General features: G+C 40.8%; 4 protein-coding genes across 4 annotated transcripts; 3 read left to right on the top strand and 1 right to left on the bottom strand.

Annotated features, from left to right (window-relative positions):
* Positions 1-25: 25 nt before the first annotated feature.
* On the top strand, positions 26-923 carry LOC129585400 (cytochrome c oxidase subunit 7C, mitochondrial-like). Its single transcript, XM_055478064.1, has 3 exons — positions 26-306; positions 389-513; positions 601-923. The coding sequence occupies exons 1-3, from the start codon at positions 175-177 to the stop codon at positions 602-604; spliced, it is 261 nt and encodes an 86-aa protein (XP_055334039.1). The 5' UTR covers positions 26-174; the 3' UTR covers positions 605-923.
* A 936-nt stretch (positions 924-1859) lies between these two features.
* On the top strand, positions 1860-3242 carry LOC129585399 (uncharacterized). Its single transcript, XM_055478063.1, has 4 exons — positions 1860-2115; positions 2329-2507; positions 2761-2874; positions 2978-3242. The coding sequence occupies exons 1-4, from the start codon at positions 2043-2045 to the stop codon at positions 3047-3049; spliced, it is 438 nt and encodes a 145-aa protein (XP_055334038.1). The 5' UTR covers positions 1860-2042; the 3' UTR covers positions 3050-3242.
* Positions 3243-4794: 1552 nt separating this feature from the next.
* LOC129585413 (uncharacterized) lies at positions 4795-7660 on the top strand. Its single transcript, XM_055478077.1, has 5 exons — positions 4795-4920; positions 5818-5839; positions 6100-6197; positions 6291-6965; positions 7165-7660. Exons 1-4 carry the CDS (start codon positions 4795-4797, stop codon positions 6948-6950), a joined length of 906 nt encoding a protein of 301 aa, XP_055334052.1. The 3' UTR covers positions 6951-6965; positions 7165-7660.
* LOC129585412 (uncharacterized) lies at positions 7056-12489 on the bottom strand. The gene is made up of 13 exons (XM_055478076.1): positions 12261-12489; positions 10994-11220; positions 10692-10801; positions 10446-10550; positions 10150-10343; positions 10011-10091; positions 9012-9526; positions 8489-8622; positions 8247-8398; positions 8092-8109; positions 7825-8010; positions 7612-7722; positions 7056-7500 (listed from the first exon to the last, which is right to left on the bottom strand). Exons 1-13 carry the CDS (start codon positions 12487-12489, stop codon positions 7430-7432), a joined length of 2133 nt encoding a protein of 710 aa, XP_055334051.1. The 3' UTR covers positions 7056-7429.
* Between the last annotated feature and the right edge of the window lie 2359 nt (positions 12490-14848).

Below are 14848 nucleotides of genomic sequence, written 5' to 3'. Positions count from 1 at the left end.
TGGGGTTGCTTGAAAATTCAGGATAAAATAAAAAAAATCAAATTTCTTATTTATGGTATAATTTATTTGTAGTTTGATACAGATAGTGGATTATTTCATTTTCCAGTGAGTTTCGGTATCCTTTGCTTACTTAGACCATTGTGGATATCTGTATTTTGAAAACTATCTGAATTCATGGTGAGAATGCTCGCCTCCAGACTGTTCACTCGCGTTTTTACGCGAACTGCCCGTGGAAAGAAGAACTTCTCTACGAGCAAGAGTCGACGGAGTGGTGATCACCATGATGAAGGTGGCAACCCTGGCGAGGTATGATTGAATGACTGCTTTTCGGATTATCCTGATATCTTCATCAGGAAGCATGGTTTATAAGTTATCTCATACATTGTAGAACCTTCCGTTCGACATAACCAACCGATACAAGTTTACGCTGATCTACACAGCGTTCTTTGCCAGCGGATTTGGTCTTCCGTTCCTTGTGGTTCGTCATCAGCTGATGAAGAAAAATGCACCACAGTAAGTAGCGTAATCATGATGCATACCTATCTGTACCGTGTGCTCTTTAAAATTTGATGAAAATATTAAGTGAACTTTTTGTTTCAGATAAAGGAGTGGAAATTGTGTGAGAGACTGGATATTGTCGTTTTGTCGTGGTGTGCATATTCAGTTGTGTAGATATAGAGTCGCGGCTAATAATACTGATGGTGAATTGTATTTGCTTGCGCCGAGGACTGCATTTATCCTAAAGTGAAGATTCGACACGCTGGTTTTCATGTTTTGGTGAGAAATACAGTAGCTGCATTCTGTTCCGCGTTCTGGAATAAATCAGTGCGAACTCGGTTTCCACATCCGGTACCTTATGCAAGCATCCTCGCCTATCTGCTATCGCATTATTGGGAGCAATAAAAGACCAGATCAATATCGGAGACATGCAAAATTCAGATATTTTTATTATATTATATTTGCGCTATTTTCGATCATGCTAGCTTAAGTACATGTTTCAAAAGCCAGATTCCATGAGAACAATGTCAGTCATAATAAACTGCAACGGAAGTTAAATTTTTAAGGATTTCTTCGCCGGAGTAAAAAAGATTACATTGAACTTTACAACAAACAACCGAAATAAATGATATCTGTTAGCAATTTATTGTCCAGTGGTCGCCATTAATAACGATATAAGATCCGAAGATGCAAATATGGTCTCTTGATTGCTTTGATTTCCTTTGTCATTAACTGGCAGCGACGCATCTTTGACCGGTTGACAGCCGCCAGTACTCTGTAGACTTTGAACTACTCTAGTGAGCGCATGCGATCATTCTGTCTCTTAGTGAGAGCAATTTGGAAATCCTGGTGTCATGTCAGTATTTTCTTCTACAACAAATTTTCGAAATTTCAAAAAAAAATTTGAAAATATGCACGAATGAGCTGTTAATTATATGCCCTAAAAATCTTAACAGTGATAAGATTTTTAGGGCATATATACCACTATTCATTTGTTTGCCGATGACGCCGGATGTACAGAGCTCTTATCTACCAGTCAATGTGCGCGCGCGCGCACGGCCGCGGTAGTGGCGGTAAATTTTGCGCAATTATAAATTGTCCAAACAAAAAATAATTTTTACCTAGAAAATATTATAGATGACTGTCGCTCCATTTGACGCATTATCCGCAGATGAAAAAATAAAGCAATAAAATTGTTCGTTGTGTGCTTTTGTCTACAATAGATGAATCAGTACATCGCCCGGAAACAGATTCCCTTGAGGCATCCACCTCACTTTCACGCCACTGTGACAATTGTTTTGATGGTTTCGCGAAAAGCAGTGCACAAAATACTCCTTGCCTTAAACGCTTTCGGATCCGGCAATTCGTCTTCCGGAAACGTCTGGCCGTACATATATAAAACAGCAGATGCTTGTAAGAATGGCCAATTACATTTCGACCTTCACAAGAAGTTTGCTGTCACCTCTTCGACTATAACTTTTCGGTTTGTAACTTTGTATACAGTAATATCACTTGCGTCTCCGATCTCGAATTACTGATATACCATGGCTGTTCCTACCGGCAAATTTGTTAACGTCGGCCAAGATCCTAACGGGGTCGCCTTTTTCACAAGTGTTGGTTAGTACTACAGTATTTTTTAACCGTACTCACAATTGCAGTAGTACACGAAAGTACTCGAAATATTAAGTATTATATTTATATAGGCTGTTTGATGATTTCTGGAAGTATTTACCAAAACCGCTTTTTGAAACATACGTATACGGATCTAATTATTTGTAAAAAACGTCGAATGCATTGGAACTAATTAAATATAATCAAGTCGATGTTTAGGATATACTGAACAAGTCGCTTCTGACATTAACAACTCGAAAAACGAGGTCACTCTGAAAAAGGAAGGCGACGGATATGTGATGACTATTGCCCAGCCGGATCTGAACCGTCAGCAGGACTTACGCTTTAAGCTTGGCCAGGAACAAACTCAAACTTTGCCTAGCGGAAAAACTGTTAAGGTCAGTTACCAATATCATTGCCATGATGCACTTTGAGCAAACTAAACAGCCCGATCCCATGTTAATTATAATGTTGGGGACTATCAGTTTAGTTAATTTTTAGAGGTTTTAGTCCATATTATATTTTTTATGTTATGAGTATCAGTTACGCATTTATAATACAAAAAATTGTACGAGGAGAAATGCCGTGCTGTACTACAGCATTCTCGCGGTGGATCTTCCAAAAAACCTTGAAGATGATGTATATTTGCAGAGTACCACAAACTGGAACGACGGAGCAAAAACTCTGGAAGGCAAATATACCAACAGCGATGGATTGACGTGGTCGGTGAATTTGATTTTTAAGAACGACACCGAAATGACCTTGGTAAGAATACGCTGATTATTATGTATCTGTTTTCTATATTTGTATAAAAAGATGAGCCATCGTCTGCCAAATACTTACAAAGTTTTGCCTTTTCCGTTTATAGAAACGCGACAGCCCATCGGTCCACAACTCTTCCCTGGAATTCCGACGTGCTACTTTGACACATGTTGATTAAGACGTTTTCCGGTAAACCGATGTTGTTTTTTAATTATTAGCGGGACAAGATAATACAGTTTGTTCTTCTTTATACTGGCGTTGCTTTTCTTTACAAGCCTCTGTCAGGGATGCAGTAGTTATTGAGTAGTTACCGAATGATTTTGCTTTGCGGTAAAAAAAATAAATGCCTTTTCGAAATTATATCTGTTGTTGACGAGTTCGCTGATTGCCCACAGATTGATCGCATCATCGCAAATACGAGTATTATACTTTATTAATTAGTGTTTCCTGTGTGTGTTGGTGCGCAAATACACCCGGCAGTAGTCGTGAATTACCTAATTACTTTACCTGCAGCATTGCCAGTAGGACGTAGACGATTAAGCCGGTAAACCAACAAAACCTCTTTTACATTAAGGGCAGTTACGAGGTACAGTATATCTATATATACACCGGGATGTGCACTGTTATTTTACTGCAGTTTTTGTTTTAAGAGATGTGTTGCCCGGACCCAGGTTTCCTTAGGGTGTCCACCTCGCCTTTTAATTGCTACCGTTATCCACGCCTACAAAAAACGACTAATAATTTATAAGCGGATTAAACTGTTGTCTCACTTGTCTGTAGTGTGTCAATATATCAAGCTGGTAATTAAACTAAAATTATACTCATAAAATGTGATGCAGAGAAACATCATAGTACCTACTACGGTTGTAAAAAATATCCTACGAATACAAAGTAAGAAAAAAATAGAAATATTAAAAGAAAGAAAAGAAATATAGAGAAATATATATATGAAACATACAAAGTAAGAAAAAGTTGGTGGGATTTCTTTCATTTGGTGGGACTTGCTTAGATTTTGTATGCGCATGCCATTAAATTTCAATCGTCGTATTTGCAGTGCAATTGGTTCTTTAAGAATTTAGGTTGCTAACCTGAGCCGGCCGGTGCGCACCCAGTATTATCGATATCATAAACCAAATATGCCCAAATGAATTTAGTTGTCAGTTATCTTATCTTACTTACTCTAGTGAAGTAAGAGCTCAGAACCAGTACGTGTTGTGAATATGTTCTGGAAGTCTGCGCGTGTAGCATCAATTTCGTTCCTTTCGGTACAAAATTATGGAATTGTCGTAGAAGTTTAATTAACTTAGCTGAAAACTAGCCACGTTACTAGCCACGTTCCATAAGCTTTTTGTACATCACCTTCCCAGTTAAAATGAGCGCGACAGCTTTTTCCTTCTGCCGATTTCCGATCATCCAAACATCTCCGTAAAAGAGCCCGATTTCTATTAGAGCATCCCGACCTGGAAATACCAACTGATATTGAGTTCGAAATTGGTGTGAGTCCAGGAAAGGTCTTCGAGACGCACAAGTATGCAATGTGTATTTACCGTACTTAAACTGCTCGCAATTGTTCTTAACCATACGCGCAACATACTGATGCATAAATTTATCTCACGCTGCGCATCTATGCACCAACTTTCCTTTGTAGATTGTTTTTAGCTCTGGTAAGCGCCGTATTCCAAACACTTTTCTACGGTTCCATCGAGCTCAAGGAACAACGAGTGGAACTTCCGGATATTACTCCAGAAGCGTTCCAGAATCTACTACAGTAAGCTTATACGTAAGCTTATCGTCGGCTACAGATATCGGTCTATCGTAATTTATATATAAAAAAACTATACTCTCAGAAGACCTTATAGACTGTAAATTAACAAGTAAGCTGGTTTCAGTTACGCATTTACGGATGACATAAGCGGCTTAACCATGAACAATGTCATGGACACGTTGTACTGCGCTAAAAATTACATGATCGATAAACTGAGTCGAGCCTGCCGGGATTACGTGCAGTCGCATCTCAGTGCGGATTACGCATGCGATATCTTCCAACAGGTACAAGGTTTATTTAAAAGTGACCACTCCGTTCACACCCTTTCACACCCTTTTACTCCGTACACAACCTTTTGCACTACATACCTTTCATTCCGTGCACAACCTTTGACACTACCATTCACTCGGTACACTACCACTCCACGATCAGTAAGAGTCTTATTAAACGTTTACTGCAATACATAAGTCCTTTTAAGCTCTTTGATAACTATTATGTATGTACTTATAATAATCTGGAATTTTTTTCTCTAAAACTTTTGCACTATGTCAAGCTCGGAAAGCGAAGATTGCACTATTTCAAGCATTAAGCACAGTCCAAACCCTGCGAAGAAAAACCGGCACAACTCCGCACAAGCCGGAGCACAACTCCGGCACAACCGGGGCCGGCACCGGCACAACTCCGCACAAGTCGGCGCCTAGAATAATTTTTTCACGGGAATTCGATTTTTTAACTTTCGATGATGCTTTGAAATATGCAGCAATAACTGCTGCTAACGAAAAAGCGGTAGTTCCAGAAATAACTTTGCTGTGAAAAAATTTAAAAAAAAATAAAAGGTTGTGCACGGAGTAAAAGGTAGTGCTCAAAAAGGTTGTGCACGGAATGAAAGGTAGTGCAAAAGGTTGTGTACGGAGTAAAAGGGTGTGAAAGGGTGTGTACGGAGTGGTCACCTTATTTAAAAGGAAAACGGGAATACATATAGAATTTATATCTGGCAATATGTGACCTTTTGCGTATATATATAGGCCCAAGAAACTGGAGAAAGCGAATTAGCCACATTGGCTATGGCCGAAATATCATGATCCACTATTGTCGCTATGCAGAGCGACGCTTTCAAAGATCTCCGTTTGATACTCTAAAGCAGATTGAGGAATGTAAGAATTTGAGCGCCTCGGAACCAGCGATTTACGATCAAGTATGCCGGTAAATAAATGCAGTAAAAATTACTCTGGCATTAATTTTATTAGCATAGCTGCTGTATTCGCTTAAAACAGGAAAACGCAACGTTAGTAATGTATCTGTAATTTGTAAATGAAAAATAGTATATACGAAGTATAAACAGATTACAGATTTTTTATACCGCTAACAAAGCAAACGCTTATTTGAAGTTTATAACAAAGATTTCTATTATACAAACGGTATCTGGGTGCACGGATGGGCAAAACAAGATATCACTCCTCCAGTGTCTGGATATGCCTTGCGTGAAGTGCTCGGCACCATCTTTCACTCCATCCGCTTCCCTTTATTCACGGCGTCTCAATTAGCTGATGGCCCGGTAGCAGTAAGTTTTTTTGAATTTTTGCATTCCCATTTATAACATAAATATATTAATTATGAGTATTTAATTTTTTACGTCTTAAAACATTCGTTGCAGGACGAAGTATTCGACGATAAAGAGAGCATTGGTCTATTTCGCCATATTTGTGCAAAGGTCAAACCCGAGATCCCATTCATAACGGAACCACGCCTATCGATCCGCAGCCGAATTAAAGTCGCATTCGGTGTTTACGCGACAAATTTTGGAAATGATTCGGAGTTTGTTGGCAACGTGGTGATAGAACTGCGGCCTGATCTCGCTCCCGAATGCTGTCGGTTCCTGGTAGAGCAGATTCAGAGCGAAAGCTACCATATTGCTGTCGCCACCGGCTCGGTGAAAATGAGCAACGATCACGAAGAGAATATAATATTAGGTCAAAGTGTGGTGGAGGAACAGAGTGTACTGTCGCCAACGATTCCCGGTGCGGTGTGGTACGAATGGAGCACGGAACCCGATGATGCGGGCAATGAAAATTACGTTGACCTTCACATTGTCACATTGTCACGATACAGGCGGAGTGACCGCAGTTGTGCTTTTGGGAGGGTAGTCGAAGGGCTGGATATTTCAACGTCCTTCGAAAGTTTTCAGCGGACAATGGATCTGATGTTAGGCAAATGGTATCACTGTAGAACAGCGGACTGGTGTGTTATGGAAGACAGTCCAGATGCTAGCAGTCGGGAGAATTCGGATACGGAAAGCGACTCTGATTCCGACTGAACTGGACTAAATTCCGTATGCTATGGCATTTTAGCGCACATGTACAGATTCACAAATACGATATTACAATTACAACATTAATTTGTTCACTATTTTGGCCGGCTTTATACCAACAGATACAGTATATCGTACATAAATCAAACGAAAAAATTACAAAACATGATTTCGCTGCTGCCGTAAATCGGAAGGTCACATACTACATCGGTTTTTTTAGTTGGAAGAGCCGTCAGTACACTTGTCGGACATCTCGGTTTACGAGGATGTTGCTTACGGAAATTCGGTCGCCGTTCCCAACCACCACCACCAGAAAATCACCATTGAAAGCATTAATCTAACTAATTCATCACGAATCACAGTATGAGTAATCATGCTTAGACTAATTTTTAAAAAAAATTATAACAATTATAAGGACATTATGAGTGTGTTTTGTACATGGATTGACCTAATGAACAATGCTGCATCGTTTTGGCTTTCTGAATCTATTTGTATGTAAACTGCGCCAAATCAAGTTGGCAGTATCCTTGGAATCGCTCCAGTGTTACAGGTGCATCTGCAAAATGACAAAACGTTCACATAACGGTGCCAACGCCAGCTTTTTTGCTGTTCGTCGAAAATAATGGCACTCTAAACATTTGCTTAAAACAACAAAGCGTTCACTTACTAAACTGAAACCAATCATTCCCTTTCTTTGTCTCATCCAGAGCTGCATTGCACGCGTTCCGTAATGCAAAGACAACGGCATTTGTCATGCAAAGCGGAGGTTCGGCGACCACTGGAACATTTCATCCAGTTATAGCGATTTTTATCATTGTTGTCAAAATACAAGCATTCGATTTCATGTTCAGTTTTACTACATACTAAATAAAAAGCTTACATTTGCTTCGTAGAACGCCAAGAGGATTTGGAGCATTTTGGAGGATTTCTACTCGGAAATCAATGGGAATGTCTTTAGTAGACGGGGGCTTATAAGTCCAAGTGCTATAGGTCACCAGTTCACCGGTTTTTGAGTCGTATTTTAACTCCTCCGAAGTATAGTATCCCAATCCCATAATGACCGCACCTAAATTCCGCCGTGTTGTGAGGTCGTGATCGGGAATCACAGATGCAACAAATTAACCGAAGTGCTATAAAACACCCGTACCTTCAATCTGACCCACATCTGAAAAACAGAAGAAAATGATTTAGATATCAATAATTTCCCGATATTTCCTCAATTTGTGACGCATTGTTTCTTTCGAAATACGAAGATGCAAGTACTTCAATGATACGTTAGAACACAATGGAAACTTTTCTTACCGACAAAAGGCGACATCGATTCACCGCAGTCATACAGGACATCGTATCGGTTAATCTGATATTCGCCGGTTAGAATTTTGGTTTCAACTTCGCAGCACGTCACGCCGTATGTATTATAGCAAATGGGAGCATCCGCGGTCTGCGGTGCAGTCCTGCAAGACATTCCAAATGTACAAGAATGTTTTCTGGTGACATATTTTTTTCGGTTTTTATTCAGGTCACAAAATTTCGTGTGGATTTACCAAGCGCGGGCAGAAAGATCAATGCCTTGGGAATAACACTTTTCCACCAGATCAGCCCACGGCGTGTCGGCTTTCACGGAGTCTTTTACCGGTTTCATACGAGCAAGCAACGAAGAGCAGCAATCCAGAGCAGCCTGTGTTTTATAAAAAACCATCTGATGCATATAAATATTCTAGACCCCACCACCAATTAATCAGCTTACGTAGACTAAGGGCGATAAGCGCTACCCGGCGGGTTATGTTTACCTCATTAAAATTAATACTATTCAAGGAAAGTGTTAAAAAATCTACGAAACATTCCATTTTTTCTCGGACAAACTTAATACTTAGTATTCGGTTTATTCTGGAAGCTACTCTAAATTCTACATAACTGTACTCGGATACAGGAGTCAAATTAACAAGCAACTGTATGCAGATAAGTGATACAATATTTAAAGTATTTTATATTGTTTTTATGAATGGTTCATGACCAATACTTATTTAGGTACGAAATTGTGGATATTACGCTGTCGGTTATGCTTACCAAACAACACAATTCACTCGTCATGCTTCCTCCGGTGCTGGTGGCATTGGCGCTTGTGAAGGACATATTGGCTTTAATCGAAACCTGATCCAAGGGAATATTGAGTTCATGCGCCACCACCTGAGCCACTTTGGTGTTCAGTCTCTGCCCGATTTCTACACCGCCATGCGACACCGCGACAGCACCGCCGTTGTTGAAAATCGCCACGTGACAGCTGTACTGGTTCCCGTTCCACACGGTGCCGTACTTCATAGGGGTCACCGATATACCGCGCTTCCGCCAACGGATGTTCTTGTTAAAGTCGTTAACGGCTTGCAAGCGGTTCTGGTAATCGGCGGACTTAAGAAGCTGGGTGGTCACGTCGGCAATGCTGCAGTATGATATACTCTGACCGGTGATTTGTTTGTCACCGTTTTTATAAAAGTTGGCTTGTTTAACGGAAATGGAGGGTTTTTTTAGGACTTTGGCAATGTGTTCCATAACATATTCGATAAAATAAATCGCCTCCGTTGATCCTGGAAATACAGTTTACACGGTAACGATAATAAAGATAAAAAATTTTCGAAATTTTAGCAGAGTATTAAGCATTACATTTACAGTATGAGCATATTACACACAATCTGGAACTCACGATTGTTTTCCATATTCCGAAACCAGTTTTTCAGAAGATTAACAGAAAAGAGCGCAAAGTTTTCATTATATGCACTAAAATACATTATTTGCACTTAAAGTTAAATATTTTTGGGTCGCTTTGCTGACAACCAGATTTTTGGCATATTCCATCTGCAAATACCGTCGTACAGAGTATATATTGTAGTGCAGCGCTTGCATCGTCGAAAATGCGCATCGATGCGAATTGGAAAGTTTGCATACGTAGTGACTGAAACGCACTTCTCAACAATCTTAATGGAACAGGATGCAAATTTTTATTATAAAAAATTTATCTGACAGTATTGCTTCTCCTATAAAGGTTTACTATAATCTGCAAACAATTCTTACCGGGAGCGCGACACCACGTGCTAGGAGGTAAATTTGTCTTGCAGTTCTGCATGGAAATTTTCCAATTTGCGCAGTTATAAGCTGAAATAAACAATACAATAAAATACGCATAATGTAGATGTCAAAAAAAACATTTTACTATTGTCTCCCCAGGTTAATTCGCCATTGACGGCCGAGTCGTTGGCTTGTGCTCCGATATTCCCGTACACATCCAGAATCACCCCCATCAGTTTACCGTTGTTGTCGAAACCAGCTTGATAATTTGTCAAATAAGGAAATCGTTTTCCAATGGCGCGATTATTGTCCCACAGATTCATATGGAATTTAACTGGTCTATACCAACGATGAAATAGTGTCAGATTAATTATTGCAGAAAACTTAATTAACGCTGTGCATAAGAGTTCCAATAAGCACGTATATTAAACAAAACTGTACCTGTTAACAAGATACGCCGCCAACGCGCATCCGCTGGCAATAATATTACTCCTTGTGATTTTCGCGCCATAAGAGCCACCAATTCTTTTAACTTGGACGTTAACCCTGCAACATTTATTATTAAAGTTGCCGAAGACATTTATTATTAAACTTCATATAAATGAGGTACAGCTTTAACGGATTACAATACAGGGTTGCTAAACTTACACTTGTCAGCGTTTTTTCCAGGTTAAAAAACGGAAATACCTGCTTTTGGTCATGCCGAGCACTTGTGCAACACCATCCTGAACGGAATCCACCCATTGTGTCGCTGCCTCAACATCAATACCATCTTCCGTTGGCCGGCAAACGGCAGCCTAACAACCAAAACGTTCCTAAAAACTTTTACTGCTGGATCATAATGTGCCATGTTCATCCGGATTTATAAATTTTTCTGTGGCTACGAATTATTCTGGTTTATTTTGGTTTCAAAACCCAGTACTCATACCACGATCATTAATTTGTTTCCTGACACAGGATGTGAATTTAATAAGTACGACCACTCGCACCTGTGTTTCCATATGGAAATGAAACTGCGCTCCGATCTCCATTTGGCCGGAAATCTGGTGTGGCGCGGATTTAATGGCGCTGGCGGCATCACCGATAACCAAATCGTTCACTGGTGGGAAGAAGGACTTCGCATCGATGGCATCCTGGCACGTGAGCAACGGTGATTTGACATTAGCGTAGGTGACCTTTACTGCCTTAGCTCCTGCTTCCGCCGCATCGCGACTTGCTAGAGGAAAACGGAAATCAGAGTGGAAAAAAGTAACTACCGGTATTTAAAAGTTGTGCATGCCGGTTTATGTATCATGCTGATTGAATTGGTCTAGAATAGTATTTGTTGAACGATAACCCGGGAGCGATTACCAAGCCCGTTAACTACGATCCTCCGTCATCTTATGGTGATGCTACAGGTATTGTACCGTAAATAACAGTCTGACTGCATATTTCCGCCGGTGCAAATTTCATACTAATAATTTTATGGTCGATGCTGCGTGCACGGGTGACCTTTTGGGTCCGCACGGGTATTGGCTGTGTGCACAGCTTTTTCAATTTAAGTTCTTTTATGATTTTCGAATTATGGTCGTAACATTTATAGGTTTCCAGGTCTCATTCAACCATAACAGGTTTATCGACCGGTTTCTGAAATTTTTTTTATGTGCATAATCTAGAAATAGTTACTGATAATTTGTTTTAAGGCTAGAGTTTTTCTACGCGGCTTGAGGCAACGGCGGCTTGGGAATGGTGTCAGTTACATGCTTTATAAGCAACCACCAAGTGTGTTCGCGTCACGGCGTCAGACCCTGCTCCCTGCAGGGCTGAAGATAACTCGCGAGTGAAAGCAGACCCAGCAAATTTTGCAGTATTTAATGTAGGTACTTACACTTAACTCTATTTTTGTTGAAAAATTATGAGTTAAGTAAATAAGTTTCCGTAAGTAGTTTCCGTATGTACTAATTATGTAAAAAAATTATTACTAAAATATAAATTTAAATAAAAAAATTTAAATAGTTTACACGTGCACGCAGCCAACGCTCGTGCAGGAATCCCGTGCCCGCAGCCCAAACCCGTTCCCAAAATCCGTGCACGCAGCCCACACCCGTGCGGACCCAAAAATATTACCCGTGCACGCAGCCATAATGTAATTTTATTTAATTATATTTTTTTTAAATCTGTCCGTGATATATGTACTCTTACATATATATGTTGCAAGAAAAGGTACACTGAAGGTGTCTGGAAGAAATTTAAGTTAAATACCGATTTCATACTTACTTGCCACAACAACAGCAACAGGTTGCCCAGCAAACAGCGACTGCTTAGTGGCTAACAGCTCCTCAGCCGACACCTGCGCCGGGTTATAATTATTCGCACCGGGAATATCCATGGCTGTGATAACTCGTACGACACCGGGAATTTTCAGCGCATCCGTCGAATCGATTCCCTGTATATCCGCGTTGCGGATATACAGGGAATCTAAAATTCCTGATAATAAGGTAATCATCGGAGCGTATGATGGGTCGAGAACTCAGACAAGGTTTAAATTTAATGCGAAAGAAATTCCATTAAATTTAATGTATATCGCCCTCAATGTTGAACCACCAGAAGCACAAGATGCATTCTGTGGGAAGTCATGGATTGATTATCAGGAAATTAAACGAATTATCAACTCCAAAACAAGATTACCGGCCCATTTTAAACCTTGGATCGAGTATGAGGGGTGTATCCCCGAGGCTTACCTGGACATAACAGATGAGCAGTTTAAAATGGCGTTGCAAGATGCAATTAAATGGCAGCCAGAGTACATGGAAGATTTGGGCAGACGCAGAATAGAGGCGCAAAACGCGCATGCAGCGTCTAAGGCGACGGGAAAAACTCCCAAAAAACAGGCGGCGAATGAGCGAGTCACGCGAGGTGCCAAGGAGAAAAACCCAGCCCAGGCGTCTGGTGCAATATTGGATGAACCCATATCGGAAACTCCAAGCGTGGCTGAGAGCCAGACAGAACCCCAGTCGTCCCAGTCGGACAATAACTTGATAGCATTGTCGGCTGCGGATAAAGCGGATATATCCGAGGGATCTGAAACAAGAGCAAGTAAAAGCATTCGGGGTGGAACAATGACATTCCACCCGGCACAACTAAAATTACATAGTTTTGTGTCTGAAAAAGATTTTGAACAACCCGATGAGGACTTTCTTACTCAAGCTAGGGAAGTCGATGAGCAGTTAGCTGCGGCAGAAACCGATCAGGACGTTGGCTTGATAGTTCGGCAAACTATGCCCGTATTGATCCAAAGTCTCCGCACTCTTATCGCATCTACAAAAACGAAAGTAGATGAAATGGGTAATATAATGTCCTTGGACGCCCGCGTCGATGAGGAACGAAATGAAAAATTGAAATTTCAAAATGATTATAACGAAATGCGTATTAAATTTGAAACCGAACAAACGGAAAATGACCGGTTAGCCAATGAGTTGCGCATCGCGGATGACAATTTGTCTAAATTAAGGGATGATAACAGAGATGCACAAAATGCATTTAATGGATTGAAAGATGAACGTAATGCCTTAAAGGATACTAACCGACAATTGGAAAAACAAGTGGAAGAAGTCACAAGGGAGCTCTCAGTTGCGAAAGCTACAATAGACGGCTTTAAAGCTCAGACACTTCCTGACACGGCGAAACAAATTGCTGATTTAGACCAAAAATTGAATAAGGCACTGAGGGATTTGAGTGCTGAAAAAGATGCGCACAAAGTCACAAATAAAAAACTGACTGATGCGCAGAATTCGTCTCAAAAACTTACGAAGGAATTAGATGACGAAAAGAAGCGGGCTAAAGATGCGGAAGAGTCCCTACAGCATGAACTCACTCAAGCGAGAGTGCAGCTGAATAAGGTGTCCTCAGTTGGCCCGATGCACATTCCCAAGGAAAAAGATGATTTGTCCCAAAAGGAAATCGAAAGGTTACAGGGTTTGTTGAAACAGAACGGGAAAATGTGCAGAAAGCTCAAAAAGAATTAAATGAGTTGAAAAATGATAAAAGATGCGGTAATTGTGAGAACGCAATTCAAGCCAAGAATACAGCACAAGCTGACGCCTATGAAAAGTCTGAAAGGTGTAATCGACTGTATGAAGAGAATGCGCAATGCCGAAGAGAATGGCATGAAAAACAAGACCAACTTACCAAGATGGAGGCGGACTTAAGGCAAGCGTGTGACGAACTCCTCCAGTTTCGAAATCCAGATGTTGCTCTTGGCAGCGGTGACAGATACTTTCAAAAGGAAGCGCCGGTAGCAACAGGAGACGTTTTACGTCCTCCCGCATTTGCACCATTTAACCCCCAAAATTTCTCGTCATACGTTGATCAGCCTTTAGCTACGGGCAGTAATCCGGCTAGTATCTTGCGGAAGCCCAGACAGGAATCACGAGTTGAATTTTCGGAGACTCACTCCATGCCACGTTCATCTTCTGAAGGTCAAATCTCGAAAGAAACGGCACCTGCTAAACAGAAGAAAAATCGTTCAACAGATTTGCGTCAAGAAATGTTCAAAAGAACAGCCGATGAATCCGGCCGCCCGACGCGTGGAACGGAAAACAGAGATAGTTCAGACACAGAAAACGAATTTGGGGATGACATTCTCCTGGACGATGAACACCGTCGCCCCAGCAGCACGGCTAGCAATGAGTCTATGTCCAGAAATCCTCAGTTAGAGGAATGGTTAATCAAACAAACTCAAATTTCGGATAGAACGACGCTTACACAAAAAAGCGTTGTTGAACTATTAGCGAAATTTGCGGAAAAAGACAGCGATAAAACGGTAGGAGGCATGAAGCTCTTTACCTTTGATGATTCCCATCCAG

Source organism: Paramacrobiotus metropolitanus, unplaced genomic scaffold (assembly GCF_019649055.1).
Source record: "Paramacrobiotus metropolitanus isolate TYO unplaced genomic scaffold, Prichtersi_v1.0 Parri_scaffold0000016, whole genome shotgun sequence".
Taxonomy (NCBI): domain Eukaryota; kingdom Metazoa; phylum Tardigrada; class Eutardigrada; order Parachela; family Macrobiotidae; genus Paramacrobiotus; species Paramacrobiotus metropolitanus.
The sequence above is the reverse complement of the archived record's forward strand: the minus strand, read 5'-3'. Positions and strand labels throughout refer to the sequence as shown.